The following is an 18,323-nucleotide window of genomic DNA, read 5'->3' on the forward strand; positions in this document are numbered from 1 at the left end:
TCATGTTACAGGAAAACCGCGGTAACTCTTTACTTGAATGTATCTACATAAGAGTGACATGACACTGTCATGAACTCTAACTCTAACCCTAACCCTAACTTGTTATGACAAGCTCATGACAGTGTCATGTCACTCTTATGTAGATACCTTCAAGAAAAGTGTAACCAAAACTGGTACCCAAATCAGTGAAGTCACTTCCTAGTAAGACTTCTGTGTCTTTGGTGTGTGACTATTTGAAAGTATACATAGCTACTGTATGTGTGTCCTAATTGCATTTAGAGCCAACAGTCTGTCGGCACCATTATGCATTCTGTCAATATATTGATATTTCCACAGAGACTCCACTTCCCATCTGCAGGAGTCCCGTGACCCTGCAGGCTTTTTTCAACACACTGTTACCTCACTGCACGCAAAATAACTGGGGGTCTGTCATTCCCAAAACGTCTACTTTCCGAAAATGTCAAAAACGGAAGAGTTAAACATTAAAACTTAAGGTTTCTGAGGCAAACTAGACAAATAATGGCTTTGCTTCCACATTGAAGTGATTTCAGTGGGTTAATTGTAATGTTATCTGACATACACACTCCCACAACATCATCGTCATACTTTTATCTCCCTCCATCTCTCTCCATCTCCCTCCATCTCTCTCCATCTCCCTCCATCTCTCTCCATCTCTCTCCATCTCTCTCCATCTCTCTCCATCTCTCTCCATCTCTCTCCATCTCTCTCCATCTCTCCTGCCCTCTGACACCTGCTCAGAGCCAAACAGGCAGATGACAGGGACGCCTCTCGGGGGCTTTTAAGAGCCACGTGCCGTGTCGCCCTGACCCTTGTTTCCCCTGGGGCACCCCCGCCCCCAAACCTTCTTCTTTCACTACATTAAGCCCCATTCAGAAGTCGTCATCCAGTCTTTTTTAACATTCGATCAGAAGAGACCAGACGGTCGTGTTTCTCCTCGGCTGTCCAGCTGTTCTCCCAGAGGACACTAAAGATCAGTGACACAAGTGTGTGTCTTATCTTTGCATCTATGTACTTAGAAGGTGTTCTATCTATCTATCTATCTATCTGTCTATCTATCTATCTATCTATCACCTGGATGTGTGCAGCTTTAAACCTTTTATCCAGGAAAAGTTGGTATTGTACTGTAAATGAAATTTCCCTAACCAAATTGCTATGGAATCAAATCAGAAATGTACTTGAATTCGGAACCTTGTAAATCAGAATCGATGTGGGAAATCATTTGCGATACCCAGCCCTATTGAGCTATCTGTATCTTTCCTTCTATAAGATGACTTTACAGCAGCGTGCAGTACCTCAGAATACAGGCAATTCAAAACCCAATTATTACTCAAAGACTCGGGAAAATTTAGGTAAACCCTCATTTTAAATGGAGCCGAGCATGACAAAGACATCAAACAATCAATAACAAACCAGCTAAATTAGAAATGAAATCATACTAAACATCAGTTTACAGGTTGACAGTGGATAGTGGATTGGCTCGTGAATTTCACGAGCCAATCACAGCATTACATCCCTGCTTTAAATCTGTTTCTCTCTCTGCTGCTGTCAGCTGTCATTTCAGGCAAATCGTGCAACCCTCCTCCTCCTCCCCTTCCTCCTCCAGTCACCCTGTCCCTGGGTCTTCCTCCAGCAGAACGCGCCGTTGACTCCTTCGGTCCGGTCTTTGGGCTCCTTCACCGCCACCACCAGTGTCTAGACTCCATCGGAGGATATGTCCTGTTTCTCTACCGCTTTAAAAATTATTTTGCAACAATGGGAGTCTAATCTCCAGAGAAGACTAGAGGAAAAATATAACCCAAACCTATTCAACGATTATCAAAATAGTTGGCGATTAATTTGATAGGAGACAACTAATCGATTGATCCATTAAACATGGCAGCTCTAAAACCATCAGTGATGTCCAGGCACGGGAACTATCAATACCTACTGACATCAACAATCAATACGAGTGATTCCATGTCGACCGTATTTCGACTTTAACTTGACACGTCTGGCGTTTGATTTTACCATAAGCGGACGAGGCACCTAGACAAATATCGACAAGATACTGAACTGAGAATAGTCCTGCCAATGAGTTAGTCAATACTCCGATAGCCCTGGGAGTCTGGCTGGGTTTCAACCAGAAGGGATGTTTTGGCGCCATATTTACAGGCAGTTCATTGCACTGAACTGCCTTGCACTATATTTATATTTAAATCTTAAATCTCAGACTATACTGATATTGCACTATTCCTTCCCTCTCTTCAATTGTTATTGTATATTTTTTGTAAATTTGTAAATTCTATTGTATTGCTATACTGTATACTTAACAATATTTCATACTGTCCTTTCTGTCTTTATCCTTTATATGTTAAGTGAGTGTTGTACTTTGAGAGCAAAGATTAACCGGAGTCAAATTCCTTGTTTGTTTACGCAAACCTGGCCAATAATGCGGATTCGGATTCTGGTTACAGGCCGGAAATTTGACACAATATTTTGTGATTATAGATCATCTCCGATCAGTGTTGGGAGTCACCGTGCAGAGACGGTGATTCACACCGATTCAACACTCTTTTCCTGAATAACATTTGTGTACATTATGCCCGTATTCCCCACTGCTCCTGCCTGTTGCTAGGCAACCAGGGTGGGGGGGAATGTCAAAGGGCACCAAAAGGGCCAGACACTTCTCATTCCTGTCTGCGGCTCGGTAGTCGGTGGGGGAGGGCTGTTTGATTATTAAAATGACAAATGATTCACACACACACACACACACACTGTGTGATACTTCAGTGCTCCGACATCCTGACCTGCTAATGTTTACTGTGTGTGTATGTGTGTGTGTGTGTGTGTGTGTGTGTGTGTGTGTGTGTGTGTGTGTGTGTGCATGTATCAGCACTCACCTTGTGTGTATTTGGTTTGATGCATCGAACGAAATAGGGGTTGGAAGTGCTGAGTGTGGCCATCAGGGAGTGCAAAGAATCCTGCAAAAACAAAATACTTCTGTTACATCTTCAGTATTATTACTGTGATTACTTCTACTACTACTGGAGCTACTACTTATAATACTAGGCCTGGGTTAAAATAACCGATTCCCCAATTAAAGTCAATCGTTGTTTAAGGGATCTGATATTGATTAATAAAATCCAGAAATCAATCTATTAATACGGGGGTGCATTATAACCTGGTGCATTATAAAAAAATATTTTAGGGTTGCTTCTTGCTTGAACAATTTGAGGATCTCTTTTACATCCAAGCTAAATTGGTTGTTGTAACTGAAATTTCCCAAACCCGATTGACATGTGATGTGATCAAATCGGGACTTGATAAATCGGAATTGAATCGATTCGAAAAAATCGGAAAACGGAAAACGCTGAATATATACAACCACAACAACAGATGGCGCCAAATGGATGTTGCAGCCCCTCATGACCGGAGCCGTCAATTCACACTCACAACTAGGGCTGCACAATTAATTGCAATTGTATCGAAATTGCAATATGGACTATTGCAATATCCAAATCACTGGGCAAAATCTGTTTCAGACTATCCTGAATAAAGTATTGTGGTGCTGCAGAGTCCCGGCCTACAAATTGTATCCTACAGACTAAAGAAAAAAAAATCTTAGTTTGGTACAGATCCTAGCAAAAATCACACTATAATAATTTTAATTTCTTTCAATGTTGATAATTTTCAAAGAAAATGAGAATAATGATACAAAAACGATCATTCGCTCCATATCGTGAATCATATCACAATATCAGTCAAAATAATCGCAATTAGATATTGCATATCGTGCAGCCCTACTCACAACAGTGCCAGTTAATTCTTACTAATGTCACAACTAAGTAGAGAAAGAGTAAGAAGTAGAAGGGGCTGATGGGATTACATTTCACTGCCCTTCTGTTTCATGTGACGAATGAAACTGATCGACTGATTGAACTGACTAAAGTCTGGGGGGTGTAGTCGGTCAGTCACAGTTTCGAGCTCCGACAGAGTTTGAGGAAGACGTCGAAACAGTCAACACGTTGTGTATCTGTGGCTCACCTTAAACTGGGAGCTGACTGTGGGCCGTCTGTGCTTGGTGCTCTTCAGGGTGTCCTGTTTGTTTCGGCTCAGCACATGTTCAAACAGATCGTAGACAAAGTCCAACCTGACAAAACAAAGGGAAACAGATGGAGTACACATGCTGTGTATACACATTTACAAGCAAAAGAGGGATGCAGGACATGACAGCACAAGAGCTTTATAATTTAAGGAACTGCATTTAAAAAGTTGTTACCCAAATGAGACTGATAATGCACCCTACAAATGATGTACTCCATTTACATAACTATCTGGAAATTCCCCCATGGGGATGAATAAAGTATCTTATTTCTATCTATCTATCTATCTATCTATCTATCTATCTATCTATCTATCTATCTATCTATCTATCTATCTATCTATCTATCTATCTATCTATCTGTAGAAATTAAGATAATAAATTGGCTCTCTATGTAACTGTTAGACATCCTTCGCACTAGGGATACGCTTTATTCTCATATTTGTATTTACAAAATCAAGCAAACGTTTCAATTGATATGAAATTAAAGTCCCACAGAGAAATATAAACTGTTATACTTTTCCGGTGTGATTATTGCTGCTTATTTCAGTTTAATTATCACCAACAAAGCATGACAATTTGTGTGAATTTGTAATTGACAAAAACATTATTACACACATTTACACCAATCCATTTGACACAATATAACAATTAACATCTGGAGACATGCACCAACTTGCCACTGAGCAAGGCATTTAGTCCCCAACTCTTTCTTTGTATGTAAATGACAGCAGGATGAAGAGACTCTCTGCCCCCACGTGTCTCTTCTTTGATGACGAAGAGTCAGAAAAAGCTGTAACGTACCTACTCTCCCTCAGCAGGTTGAGGATGTCGTCTCTGAAAGTGTCTCTGTTCTTCGCCAACATCCCCCTCACGTCGTACAACACCTGCAAAACGCCACCAGGGGGCGGCAGAGAGTTTTTACAGGAACAAAGAAAAAGAGGAGCAGCTCCTGAACATGTGCTTTTACCTTCGGACTTTTATTCATTTGTATTTGACTCGTATTTGTTCTGAAAGAAAGTATTATGAACAATGTTCTTTTACACCAAACTTTACTAGTAATTAGCAGTGAACCTCTATTCAACCTCTATGAAGTATAGTAATAGAAATGAACTTCAGATTGTTAATGAAATGGTTATGGGTTTGAGTATGTACTAGTGTAACAGATATGAATTGGAGTATTAGTACTTTTTTTTAAGCACTAATAACTTAAAATCGGGCAGTCACTAGGTATTCCTAGTATGGATATGTAATTCATGTGTGTGTGATTGTAATCGAATCGGGCTTTGTATTAATGCAGAGATCTTCAACAGGGGGTCTGGGACCTTTGAAAGTTTTCTTCACAAATTAAAATGTCTTGAAATGAATCCAAGATATTATTAGTTGATATAAATCCCCACTGTTGATAGGCAAACTGGCCTATAGGTAAGGTAGTCACTACGATAGCCATCCACAGATACAGTATATCCTAAATATTCACTGGGCCACATGTATGTTTAACATTTAAACGTGATTTATAAAATCATGCCAACAATTATTATTTTAATAGCTTAGTATTCTATGCAAAAAAGGTATGTATAAAGGCTTTAGGCTGCCAAAATATTATTGTAGGCCCAGTTTAATATGCAACTTCATTTTATACAATATATGTAGTAGGGGGTCCCTGTTCCATCTCACTTTCAGCTAAGGGGTCCCTGGTTAAAAAAACGTTCAAGTCCCCTGTATTAATGGAAAGGATGTAAAGAAATGTGTGCACACATGACAGGTGAGTTCACTGAGAGACACTACCACTGAAAAGTGATTGTCAATTATTCCCACAGTTATGTTCACACATTTCTAAGAAATATTTTTTGCACTGAAAATTAGGCCCTATGTTCCCACAGTTTACACATTTCTAAGATTTATTTCCAATATTAGGCCCTATGTTCCCTCATTTCCTTTTTCATAAATTAAACCTAACCTCTAACCCTAAAAGAATAGGTTTTAAATTGAAGGGAAATGTAGGAACATAAGACCTAATTTTGAAAATGTCCTAGAAATGTGGGACCATAGGGCTATGGGAACATAGGGCCGAATTTTAAGAAAAATCTTAGAAATGTGGGAACATAGGACCTAATTTTCAGTGAAAAAAAAACATTCTTAGACATGTGAGAACATAGGGCTGACCCCCCTACGTTCTCACATGTCTAAGAATGTTTCTTTCTTGTAGGACCAACGGGTTCAAAAACTCTTTTGTCCCAACTGCCACCGGCCTTTTAAACCAACCAAGGTAGTTTAAATGTTGTATTCCTCTATTTACTTGTTGAAAGTTACGCTCCATTGTTTTTTTTTTTCTATAGTTCTTTACTGTCTACCTGTGTTTTGGGATTTCTACATTGCATGTATGGCGTGTGGTACTGCTGGCTGTAAACCAAATTGCCCCTCGGGGAGAATGAAGTTTTCCTAGACCTTGACCTAGTTTTCTTTAATAAATGGTGATGTTGCAGCGAGAGCAGCGTGCGGGACTTTCTCTTTCTTCAAACACAGAACTATACTAAAATAAAATGAAAACCACACAGGCAGCACTAAGTATCTTAGTATCTCAGTATTTTACCTCTCCTGCATAGTGCTTGACTCCAAAGTTGTGCACGGCAACGCGTGGTTTCACATAGAAGGAGTTTTTCTGCGGCGAGAGAAAGGAAACAGTTTAATGATACGCCTTGCTCCATCACAGTCACAGAGAAAAGATGATTACAAATCCCATTTGTAATCGTTTCTACAGCTGCTTCCTGAGGGCTGAGCTCAGCATATGTTGACCGAAATCATACCGACATTTAACTAGAAGAACAATGTGTTCCTAATACTGTTGTAAAATGTTTATTTTTAAATAAATATTTGCCAAAAGAAAAGCTGTAAAATCAAATGTGTGAGTAAAGAATGAACTCCTATAGCCATTACCCTTTTCACCGGGTTTAAATAGTCTTCCTGCCTCTAGTTTGAAATATCCGATAGTCTTTTATTCGATTCATAATGCAGTTTAATAAGGCTGTAAAGCTTCACTAAGAGCACAGCCAAGAAAGTATTCACTGAAATACAGTATTTACTGGCGCTCATATTTATTCAAATTAAACTCTTCTAAATCTTTACTACTTGCACTCCCATCAGTGATTAAATCAAGTCAAGCTGTTTGCTCCAGATTCAAAAGCCAAGGGATCCTGTTAGCAACAGATGCTAACAACATTATAAATGTGCCTGCAGCTGTTACTTTTACCATAGACCAAATTACTGTGACGTAGCGCTAACACAAAAGTCACTTCCGAGTGGACAAATGACTCAAAAACGTGTTTATTTCTGCTGTTATTCACAGCACTAATTGTAACGTTTAAAGTTATATAGTTTAAAACCCTCTGAGGACGAAAGACTCTAACGATAATACAGAATTAAATTCTGCCTATCATGCGTATGCGGCTTTAGACCCCAGAGGGTTAAATGCAGAGGTCCGACCTTTCTGACGTTTCTGCTGTGGTTATTTTTTGTACTATGTTGCTTTGCTAGCGTCATATACATAAAGCATAAAAGCATAAACTGTGTTCACGTGAATCTTGCCATTTAAAAAAACCTGCTGAAAGATCAACAACGTCAACTGTTACTGCGTTAGAAGGAGACGTACTGAGTGCTGGCTGTGGAGTTTCTCCAGTAAGGTGTCGTCTGTGGCTTTGGGGAAGTGACTCTCCTCGTTCATCAGTGCCAGGACACCCAGTTTCTATGGAAACACAGAGAGAAAATTATCATCTCAGTTGTCCTATTCCTCACTGCTATTGTTGACTGTCCAATCTCATCTCTATTGTTATTTTTCTAATCATATAATACATCCGTTTCAGTTCCCTCTTTGCTTTCAGGTAAATATTAGAAGTAATATCGTCTCCAATGTCTCCTCAACAAAGTATCTCATTATTATCTCATTATTTAGAACCGAGTTATACCTAATCTTACCTGCAACAAGACTCTCTAGAAATGTGTTTTTAAAGTTATGGAAACTGTCTTTGTCAACAGCATCATCCTACTTTCTTTTGTGCATAACTGGAGTTCAAGACTTTTGAATCGCCCCTTTTTGTACCTTCTCGATCAGATCCAGACACTCTCCGTTGTCCATCCAGTTGATGTCGACCCAAACCAGGCCCTCCCTGCAGGAGGCAGTCACAGAACAAACGACAGGGGTCAGAGACATTTTACAGCAAATGAAGAAATGCACAGCATGGAAGTAAACTCATTACTAAGCGACGTTTTGAGACAAAAACGATCTCCTTCTACACAAGAGTTTTAGCTCCAGTAGCAGAATTAATCTCTGTCCATATTAACACGTCTTGACACCGCATATCACATGACTGTTTACACACACTGGGCATGCGCGTGCCGGTGTAAACAGGAAGCAGATTGTCTGACGTTACTTTGCAGGTGAAAATCATGGATGTAGAAGGTGAAAATACAACGGTGAAAAGTAAAAGCAGGGATTTATCAGCTTGGAGCGACGACGAGGTGGAACTGGTATGTAAGCTACCTAACCGATAAGACTGAATGACGTGTGTTGTCATTTTCAAAGAAAAGGGGGGCAGCAGTGTTTCCAAATGTCTCCGTTTTAGTGGCTCGGAAACACCCGAGTAGTGTGGACATGAGGTACAATAACTTGAAACCTTTCTTTACTTATGTGGACGGCTGGCGCCCGTAGCATTTGCCTATGCTGCCTATTCCACGGGCCGGCCCTGCGAAAGATATTCATTTTTAAACCAAAACGTAGTAGTGTAGCTGTGGTCCGTGTCCTATTCAAGTCTTTCACTCCACCAGAAATATGTCTGCACCCCTGACTGCTTGTTATTAAGATTTTTCAGATAGTAATTGATGGATTGTGAACAGATGCTCATGTGCAGATAGCAAAGTCCAACAATAAGGGCTTCCAGGTTGGCAGCTAACAGCATTTTTGTGCCGTTTTATCCAAAAATCACCCAACCCAGAAAATAAAACACAGCCAATACAGTCTCCGAAGGCTGCAGCTTTGCAAATTACGAAGCTAAGTGAAGTGTTGGTGGGTCTTCGGAGCCACTGCCTTCAGGCTGGTGACCTCATCAGCTGTGTTTTCTAAATATTGAGAAACATCAGGTAACAATTTTGGTCAGAGTGGATATGAAATGATGTTTGTGTATATATATGTGGAATCCCAATACTTGGCAGGGCTTGGATTTTCCATGCTAGCTTAGCCAAAGCAGAGCTCAGATGCCTTCAGATGTCATGTTCAATGACATCTGATTTCACTCAGAACGTGTTTTGTTATGAAAAATTCATTTTTTTCCAAACAAAATGCTCGGTTACATTGTAACCTTGGTTCTTGGAGTCAAGAGACTACCTCTCCAGCTGTAGGCCACTTGGAAACGCTTCCGGTCAAACTATCAGTGATTCCACGCCAGCACAGGTGGGCAGGCAAGCCGGTGTGTCTTAAAGAAGTACCCATGTACCTGACCTCAGGGAGATGATCCCTGTACATATGGAATATGTAACGGTGGAAAGATAGTCTCCATACGATAGAGAACACACATTCACCGTTTAAAACATGTCAAAAGCTTTGAGGAACCAATAGCAAAATGTTCCGTTTTCCAACAGGGGAACTGAAGTCGGTATCTATGCTCTCTCTTGAGAAACAACAGACAAAAAGAGTAATTTTACCTCAGAATACTGGAGTTGTTGGTCTACCGCTGCCTCGACCGATTAGTTTGCTTTTGTTATGGTGTGACTTTGGTGTTTTAGAGGGTTAGGAACTGACAAAATGAAAGTAACCAACTGATGGAGGCAGCGGTAGAGCAGCAACTCCCATGTTAAAATGAATGTTTTTGTCTAAGGTGTCTGGCGCTCTTTTCAAAGCCCCGACTCTTTTGACAAAAACAGTAACTTTACATCGCAGAACTTAGATATATAGTAACAGATATTGATATTTTTTTTTTAATGACATCTTATTTTACTTTGATTTTATTCCAGACAAAACACACATTCATCGTTTTAAAACATGTCAAGAGCTTTGAGAAACCCCCTATCTCACAGGAAACTGTTATCTCTGCGCTCATCTAAGCCACCAGACTCCTCTGACAAAAATGTTACCTCGCAGAACACCGGAGTTGCTCCTCTACCGCTGCCTAGGTCACTTAGTTTTTTTTGTGTTATTGTGTGACTTTGGTGTCTTAAAGCGTTGGGAGCAACAATGCGATGGAGGCAGCTGTAGACCAGTAACTCCTGTATATCTCAACCACACTTACAAAAGATCTATCCTTTAAATATTGGTTTCGTTATAAATATTAAATAGTAGACACATAGCAGGGCAGAGTTATCCCTGAAATAAATAATGACAAATAAAGATTATTTTCCTAAACTAGGTCAAACTAACCTGGTCCCGTGTTAGGTATTACGCATGAGTTAGGGCAATTACTATTTGAGCAATATTGAACTAATATGCGTACAAAAGCATGAATCATTGAATGAAAGCATTAAAAACGGTTTCCCTGCCCTGCCTGAAAACTTTAAACTCTTTAAAAATAAACCTGACTGTTGTTGTAGACAAGATCAACTAACAATGAAAATGTTAAATTAGACTTTGAAGTTTTGTTAGAAAACCTGCATTTGGTTTATTTGAGTTAGCGGACGACGACAGACTTTTGCAGCGACAAACACAGCGAGTCATCGCTTAGTAAAACAACCTCCACCTACTTGTTGTATTCAAGTTGCTCCAGGGAGAAAATGTGCTTGTTAAAATATTCCTGAAGCTTCTCATTTGCATAGTTGATGTTGAACTGCTCAAAGCGGTTGACCTACGGGGGGACAAAATAGGGCAGACGTTAGACACAGAAAACACAGACGGAGAGTTAATGAACCGAAGGAGCCTGCGGTGGATTCCCTGATTGACAATTAAAGAATGATTAAAACACTTGGGGAAATGGGGAAATAAAGCGTTTTTATTGTTGACTTTAATTGAGTGTGCTTGTTTTGGGGGGGCAGTGGAATTTTATTTAATTCAGTTAAACTTTGTTTATCCCTGAGAGAATTTTAGATTCTGGGTTCATATCAGACACACCCTGAGTTTTAAGATCGTTTGGTTCGTAAGTGTTAGGCCATGATCACACTTGGCGTTGAGTTTGACAAGAAAAAGGTGACTAAGGGGCTTTTGTTGATGAAAAAAAGAAGAAGCTGGAAGCGTTTTGGTTCCAAAAAGCACCCAAGAGCTTCTTTGGTTGCTATAACAGCAGCGGGAGCATGCCTATGTTCCCACATTTCTAAGAATTCTTTTCTAAATTAGTCCCTATGTTCCCACATTTCCTTTTTCATAAATTTGTATCAGATTTTATCACCCTAACCCCAACCGTAACCCTAACCCCCTATCCCCTAAGATTTTTTGTTGGAGAATAGGGCTTAAATTGAAGGGAAATGTAGGAACACAAGACCTAATTTTGAAAATGTCCTAGAAATGTGGAAACATAGGGCTGTGGGAACAGAGGGCCTTATTTTAAGAAAAATCTTAGAAATGTGGGAACAAAGGGCTGTGGGACCATAGGGCTATGGGAACATAGGGCTGACCCCACAGCAGCTACTGCTACAGTATCCTAGAGTGCTCTAGAGACCGAGCACATCTCGTCATACTCTGAAAGCCACGCCCACCGGAGGGGAAATCAACTCTCCGCTCTCCATTCACTTGTATCGTGTGATGGTGCCTCCTCTTCAATTCCGTCTGCTGGCAAATAACAGAAAAAATGCTTAAAAGCTGATGTATGGTGATATTAACTACCAACAGGGTAAATAACCCATAGCCTAAGTGTTTATAAGCTGCTGACCCTAAAACCGAGCTTTTACAAAGACAAAAGTGGATACAGATGTGAGGAATCAGCAGAGAATGCGGAGACGCTAAGCTAACGTTATGCCCGACGTTACATTTGCAGCAAGCATTTCGTTACCAGGTCAAATATCCAAATGTCACTTTTAGGCTATCTATATGTCTGTAAGTTAAGCTAACACACGTAACGTGGGACATAACGTTAGCTTAGTGTCAGGATCCCACAGTCTCAATTCCTAACATCCGTATGCACTTTTGTCTTACTAAAAGCTCAGTTTTTCAGGTCGCCAGCTTACGTTATGCTTATCTTTGCATTGTTGGTAGCGAATATCACCACACAGCAGTTTTTAGGCATTTTTCTGTTGATGAGGAGGAACCTTTATGCAGTACAAGTCAATGGAGAATAGTAGTGGGGAGATCTTTTACCCTCCGGTGGAGGAGGGACTTAAATGCGCTCTGTCTCTATGTGGAGCAGGGCAAGATAAAACAAAGTGGTCGAGCGATCTAGAGAAACAAACGCGCCCTAGTCAACTTTTTGTGTGTGTGATGGACCACGTGTGAACATTGCCTTAAAATTGTTTCACGGTGAATCTTTCCCACGAGTTCAAACACACCTCGAAGTTCTCGAATCCAAAGATGTCCAGGATGCTGATGGATTTGAAGTCTTCTTTGCCCCTGATGCGGTTGTTGAGCTTGCGGATGATCCAGTTGAAACACTGAGAATAAAGTGCCATGGCCATGGAGTCTCTGGAGTCCACCGCCTGCAGACGAGCAGAGGGAAACGCAAAACTCAAACAACAGACACCAGTCAGAATGAACAGAAAACTAGTAGTTTTACGCTATCATATTATACCACTATATTTCAGACAAAATGTTTAGCACAGAAAATTACAAGTTACAACCCTTGTGTTGTCTTCCCGTCAACCTTAAAAAAAAAAACACTTATTTTTTCGTTTGTTTTTGCTTTTTCCAACGTTTTAAATTTAATATTTAATATTTATTTCTATGTCCCATATTTTCTGATATAAAACAAAAATTGAAAACGGGTCAATTGGACCCAAAGTCAACACAAAAAAAGTGTATGTTAATACAATTTTGTGTGTATTTACACCTTATGGCTCTTGTTGCATAATAATTTTAATTTTAACTTTAATAATCGCTGCAGTTGCAGGTTCAGTTTGGGGTTTTTATTTCAGATTTGGGGTTAGGGTTATGGTTTCATGATACTAAAAGACGAACTTCTCATCTGCCCTGTCTAGGTTTATATCTTATTACCACCAAGGAGGTCATGTTTTTGGTCTGGTTTTTTTATTTTTATTTGTCTGTCTGCAGGATTACAGGAAAACTATTGGCCCGATTTTTAGGAAACCAGGTGGAAGGGTAAAGCTTGGGCCAAAGACGAACCCATTACATTTTGGAGCGGATCCGAAACACGGGATGGATACATAAACTATTTCTCACTTTCATTGTCATGCGGTCTGGACACTCCTAATGCGCTCCTATTTTTTCATTGGTTTATTATTTTTTTTTACCAGAGACAATGCTCATTGACCGCAAGTAAATAAAGCATAGCAGCAAAGGACTATGTGTTTATCTCCTCCACAGAAACCGGTCTGGCACCACAAATGTTTAGTTTACCTCCTGAAAGTCCCTGCTGAATCAGCGACAACACAAAAACAGCCTGCTGGTATTTAACCATGGACCCAGTTCCCTGCAGACTCTGAAGGCTGAACCCATGTCTCCTGCAGCTCCCAGTCGGGACACAGCAACAACAACAACAACAGCAGCAAGAAGCAAAGAATATCCGGAAAAGCTTAAACAATGCTTTGCCTAGTGTTTGTTTAGTCCGGACTAATTGCAAAGAACCAAGCTTTCGTTTATGCTAAAATTAGATTCCTTGCTCTCACTCTCATTGTTTGTTGAAAGTCACACTCTGACCTCCAGCTGGAACGATTAGTCGATCGCCGTAAAATTATTTGACAGCAAATCTGATAATAAAATGAATAGTTTGTCAAATAAAACTCCTTACATTCCCTGCTTCTAGCTTCTCAAATGTGCTGCTTTTCTTTATTTTGCATCGTTGTTAACTGAATACATTTGGGTCCTGTTCATCCTAGGAGAGTTGCTCAGTGGTGCATGAAGCCAAAAAAGTTCCACTTCCACGTATAAAATTACCCGGATGATCGGCGCTACTTCCCATAGAGACCACCGCCGGCCGAGCCAGCTACTTCCTGTTTAGCGCTCCGCTAACTTGAATGGGGATTAATTGGTTCATTGGCCGGGATAGCTCAGTCGATAGAGCATTAGACTTTAAAGTGCTGACATTATGCTCATTTTCAGGTACATAATTGTGTTTAGAGGTTGTACCAGATTAGGTTTACATGGTTTCATTTTCAAAAAACACCATATTTTTGTCGTACTGCACATTGCTGCAACTCCTCTTTTCACCCTGTGTGTTGAGCTCTCTGTTTTAGCTACCGAGTGAGGCATCGCACTTCTGTTCCATCTTTGTTGGGAGTCGCACGTGTGCAGTACCTAGGTAAGGACTACTAGCCAGTCAGAAGCAGAGTATGAGGGCGTGCCCTGACAGTACCTAGGTAAGGACTACTAGCCAGTCAGAAGCAGAGTATGAGGGCGTGGCCTGACAATACCTAGGTAAGGACTACTAGCCAGTCAGAAGCAGAGTATGAGGGTGTGCCCTGACAGTAGCTAGGTAAGGACTACTAGCCAGTCAGAAGCAGAGTATGAGGGCGTGGCCTGACAATACCTAGGTAAGGACTTCTAGCCAGTCAGAAGCAGAGTATGAGGGCGTGCCCTGACAGTACCTAGGTAAGGACTACTAGCCAGTCAGAAGCAGAGTATGAGGGCGTGCCCTGACAGTACCTAGGTAAGGACTACTAGCCAGTCAGAAGCAGAGTATGAGGGAGTTGTAATTCCAATGTTTTGGCCGCTATGGTCAAATTGACTTTAAAGCCTGGGCCACTTCCTGGAGGTAGGATATATGCGGTATAAAACGTGTCACTGAATCTGATTCTGACTGAAAATAGAGTCTATAAAAACATGAACGGGTGTGTGAGTAGAAATGTACTGTAGATGGTAGTCTGTGGATCTGGAGATCATTAGAGGTGGTTCACCTGTTCCACAGTGAGCGGGGTGCAGATCTCCTCGCCCCTCAGGATCATGGACCGGTGGGTCAGGACCTCGGCCAACTGATCTGGGTTCAACCCCAGCAGGTCGGACGTCCGGCTGAGAGCTGCTGATTTTAAGAAACACACAAAGCTTATCATCAGAGACTTCAGAGATGCTTGGATTGAACATTTCCATTTTTAAAACTGCGAGCAAAAGAGGTCTGCAATTCATAATTACGCATAGTTGTGCTGATCATGTTTATCTTTTTAGCATCATCCTACTTCTCATTCATCCAGATCAGTCCTGTTGCTCATGTCTCCCTGATCGCCTGGCCATTAACCCATAACAGCTGTCTCCATCTGTTCCAAACATTACCTTTGACTCTTGAATATTAAACACGTTTGCATTTGTTCACTCCGGTACCAAAGATGGCCTAAAGTGCTGCTACTTACACCTTTGTTCCTGAAAAACTACAGTCATAAGCAAGGTCACATGGAATCTGCAGACGCAGAATTCCGCAGAATTTAAACAGAAAATAAATATTAATGAAAAAATATTCAGAATGTTAAAACATCTCCACACCAACCAGAAAAGAAATGGCTAATTGCTAAATTCTGCAGATTTTCACTCTGTATCACAGCTGAAAACTGTATATACTGTATATAAAAAATAGTTTGGGTCTATTCATAAGTCACATGACCACTAGAGGTCCTTGACATGTCATCGCAAACACTTTTCTGATCTAACTAGACCTTTAAAAAAGAATTTCAACTTTTTTTTCTTACAATACAAACAGAATTGGAGGGAACTGTAAAATATCCTTCAGAAAAACCTCCTTTGGCCAGACATCATTCTCTATTAAAGTCCCATGGCATGAACATTTCACTTTATGAGGTTTTTTAACATTAATTGTAAAAATTCAGCCTTGGCAGTTGGTCAAGGCCTTACCCCCACCCTCCACCTTGCCCCCCCTCTCTCCTCCTCAATAGCATTTAAAGCTACAGACACAGAAATGGCAGATCCTATGGAAAGCTCATTGTGGGACTGGCTCTAGTGGCTGTAATTCTGCACCAAGGCTGAATTTCAGGAAAGAGACTTCAGATACAGTATTAGGGGACCACTAAGGCCTATATAAAAGAGACTTCAGATACAGTATTAGGGGACCACTAAGGTCTATATAAAAGAGACTTCAGATACAGTATTAGGGGACCACTAAGGTCTATATAAAAGAGTTCAGATACAGTATTAGGGGACCACTAAGGTCTATATAAAAGAGACTTCAGATACAGTATTAGGGGACCACTAAGGTCTATATAAAAGAGACTTCAGATACAGTATTAGGGGACCACTAAGGCCTATATAAAAGAGACTTCAGATACAGTATTAGGGGACCACTAAGGCCTATATAAAAGAGACTTCAGATACAGTATTAGGGGACCACTAAGGTCTATATAAAAGAGACTTCAGATACAGTATTAGGGGACCACTAAGGTCTATATAAAAGAGACTTCAGATACAGTATTAGGGGACCACTAAGGTCTATATAAAAGAGACTTCAGATACAGTATTAGGGGACCACTAAGGTCTATATAAAAGAGACTTCAGATACAGTATTAGGGGACCACTAAGGTCTATATAAAAGATACTTCAGATACAGTATTAGGGGACCACTAAGGTCTACATAAAAGAGACTTCAGATACAGTATTAGGGGACCACTAAGGTCTATATAAAAGAGACTTCAGATACAGTATTAGGGGACCACTAAGGTCTATATAAAAGAGACTTCAGATACAGTATTAAAAGAGACTTCAGATACAGGGGACCACTAAGGTCTATATCAAAGAGACTTCAGATACAGTATTAGGGGACCACTAAGGTCTATATAAAAGAGACTTCAGATACAGTATTAGGGGACCACTAAAGCCTATATAAAAGAGACTTCAGATACAGTATTAGGGGACCACTAAGGTCTATATAAAAGAGACTTCAGATACAGTATTAGGGGACCACTAAGGTCTATATAAAAGAGACTTCAGATACAGTATTAGGGGACCACTAAGGCCTATATAAAAGATACTTCAGATACAGTATTAGGGGACCACTAAGGTCTATATAAAAGAGACTTCAGATACAGTATTAGGGGACCACTAAGGCCTATATAAAGCATCCAAAAAGCAGCAAGTCATGGGACCTTTAAGGGAGCTAAGGCATGGGATGAGCTGCCCATTGAGCTAAAAGCAATCCAAAATAATAAGCTTTTTAAAGTTAAACTGAAGAAGTTTTTACTGATATTCAGACCTGTAGTCATATACGGGGGTGGGACGGCGTGGGGTGGTGTATGTGCTTTATGTATTTTAATTGTGGCAATGTTCAATGTTTGTTTTCATGACTGTTTAAAAGCCCTTTTAGGGACGGCCATTGGAAAATATCAATAGTTATAAATGCTGGGATGCTGTACATTGGACATTTGTTGCACAAATATCTATGTCTAAGCATCTGTCCCTATTCAAATAAACATTTAAAAAAAACAGTCCCCTAAATTCTGCAGATTTTCATTCTGGATCACCCCTGAAATCTGTAAATAAAAATCGGTAGATCCCATTTGAGTCTGGTCATATAGTCACACAAACACTCAAAGTCCTTGTCAGGTTAATGTAAACATAGGTAGATTTAAAAAAAAAATAATAATAATGCTGTTGTTATTCCTGCAAGTACAGTCTCACCCTGCCAGGAAAATAGAAACACTAAGGCAGCGCAAAGCCGTACGCAAGTGTCTTTGCTAGTTTAAGAACGACGCAGTTGTCAGTTTCCTGTCCAGCGCCCACGTCGTTTAAATAGCAAATGCACCATCTTGGCACCCATGGGTGTGCTGGTCTTACAGGGAGGTGTGTTCAGGTGCATTCTGGGCGTATTGCTATCTTGAGGCAGCGGGAAGTGATCACGGCATTGACCAACAGAAACCTGGTCTAAAGTCAATAACGCAGCATTTCATTGTTATTTTAACAGCAAATTAGTAAAATGCTCCTAGGCTCGTGCACAGCACACGCACACTATGCTTGTTACACACACAGGGACGCACAGCAGCACACACACATGCAAAATATTACAAATAAAAATATTACGGTGCAAATCCTCCATCATAACAGCAATGCTCCAAGGTCCAAACGCGCCTGGCTTTTAAAGGGAATGGGAGATGATCTCTGATTGGTTGATTGCATGTTACGCCCAAAACACACCTCTGATTAATG

General features: G+C 40.4%; 1 protein-coding gene across 1 annotated transcript in view; it reads right to left on the minus strand.

Annotated features, from left to right (window-relative positions):
* Nucleotides 1-18,323, minus strand: part of myo10 (myosin X) — a 172,598-nt gene that overhangs the window by 46,347 nt on the left and 107,928 nt on the right. Inside the window, exons 11-19 of the mRNA XM_028592842.1 lie at nt 15,080-15,198; nt 12,560-12,706; nt 10,829-10,929; nt 8,199-8,265; nt 7,752-7,844; nt 6,696-6,764; nt 4,907-4,989; nt 4,045-4,150; nt 2,901-2,981 (exon numbers count right to left, since the gene is read on the minus strand). Of these exons, the coding sequence (XP_028448643.1) occupies nt 2,901-2,981; nt 4,045-4,150; nt 4,907-4,989; nt 6,696-6,764; nt 7,752-7,844; nt 8,199-8,265; nt 10,829-10,929; nt 12,560-12,706; nt 15,080-15,198 (866 nt within the window). The remainder of the gene's footprint in view (nt 1-2,900; nt 2,982-4,044; nt 4,151-4,906; nt 4,990-6,695; nt 6,765-7,751; nt 7,845-8,198; nt 8,266-10,828; nt 10,930-12,559; nt 12,707-15,079; nt 15,199-18,323) is intronic.

Source organism: Perca flavescens, chromosome 12 (assembly GCF_004354835.1).
Source record: "Perca flavescens isolate YP-PL-M2 chromosome 12, PFLA_1.0, whole genome shotgun sequence".
Classification (NCBI taxonomy): domain Eukaryota; kingdom Metazoa; phylum Chordata; class Actinopteri; order Perciformes; family Percidae; genus Perca; species Perca flavescens.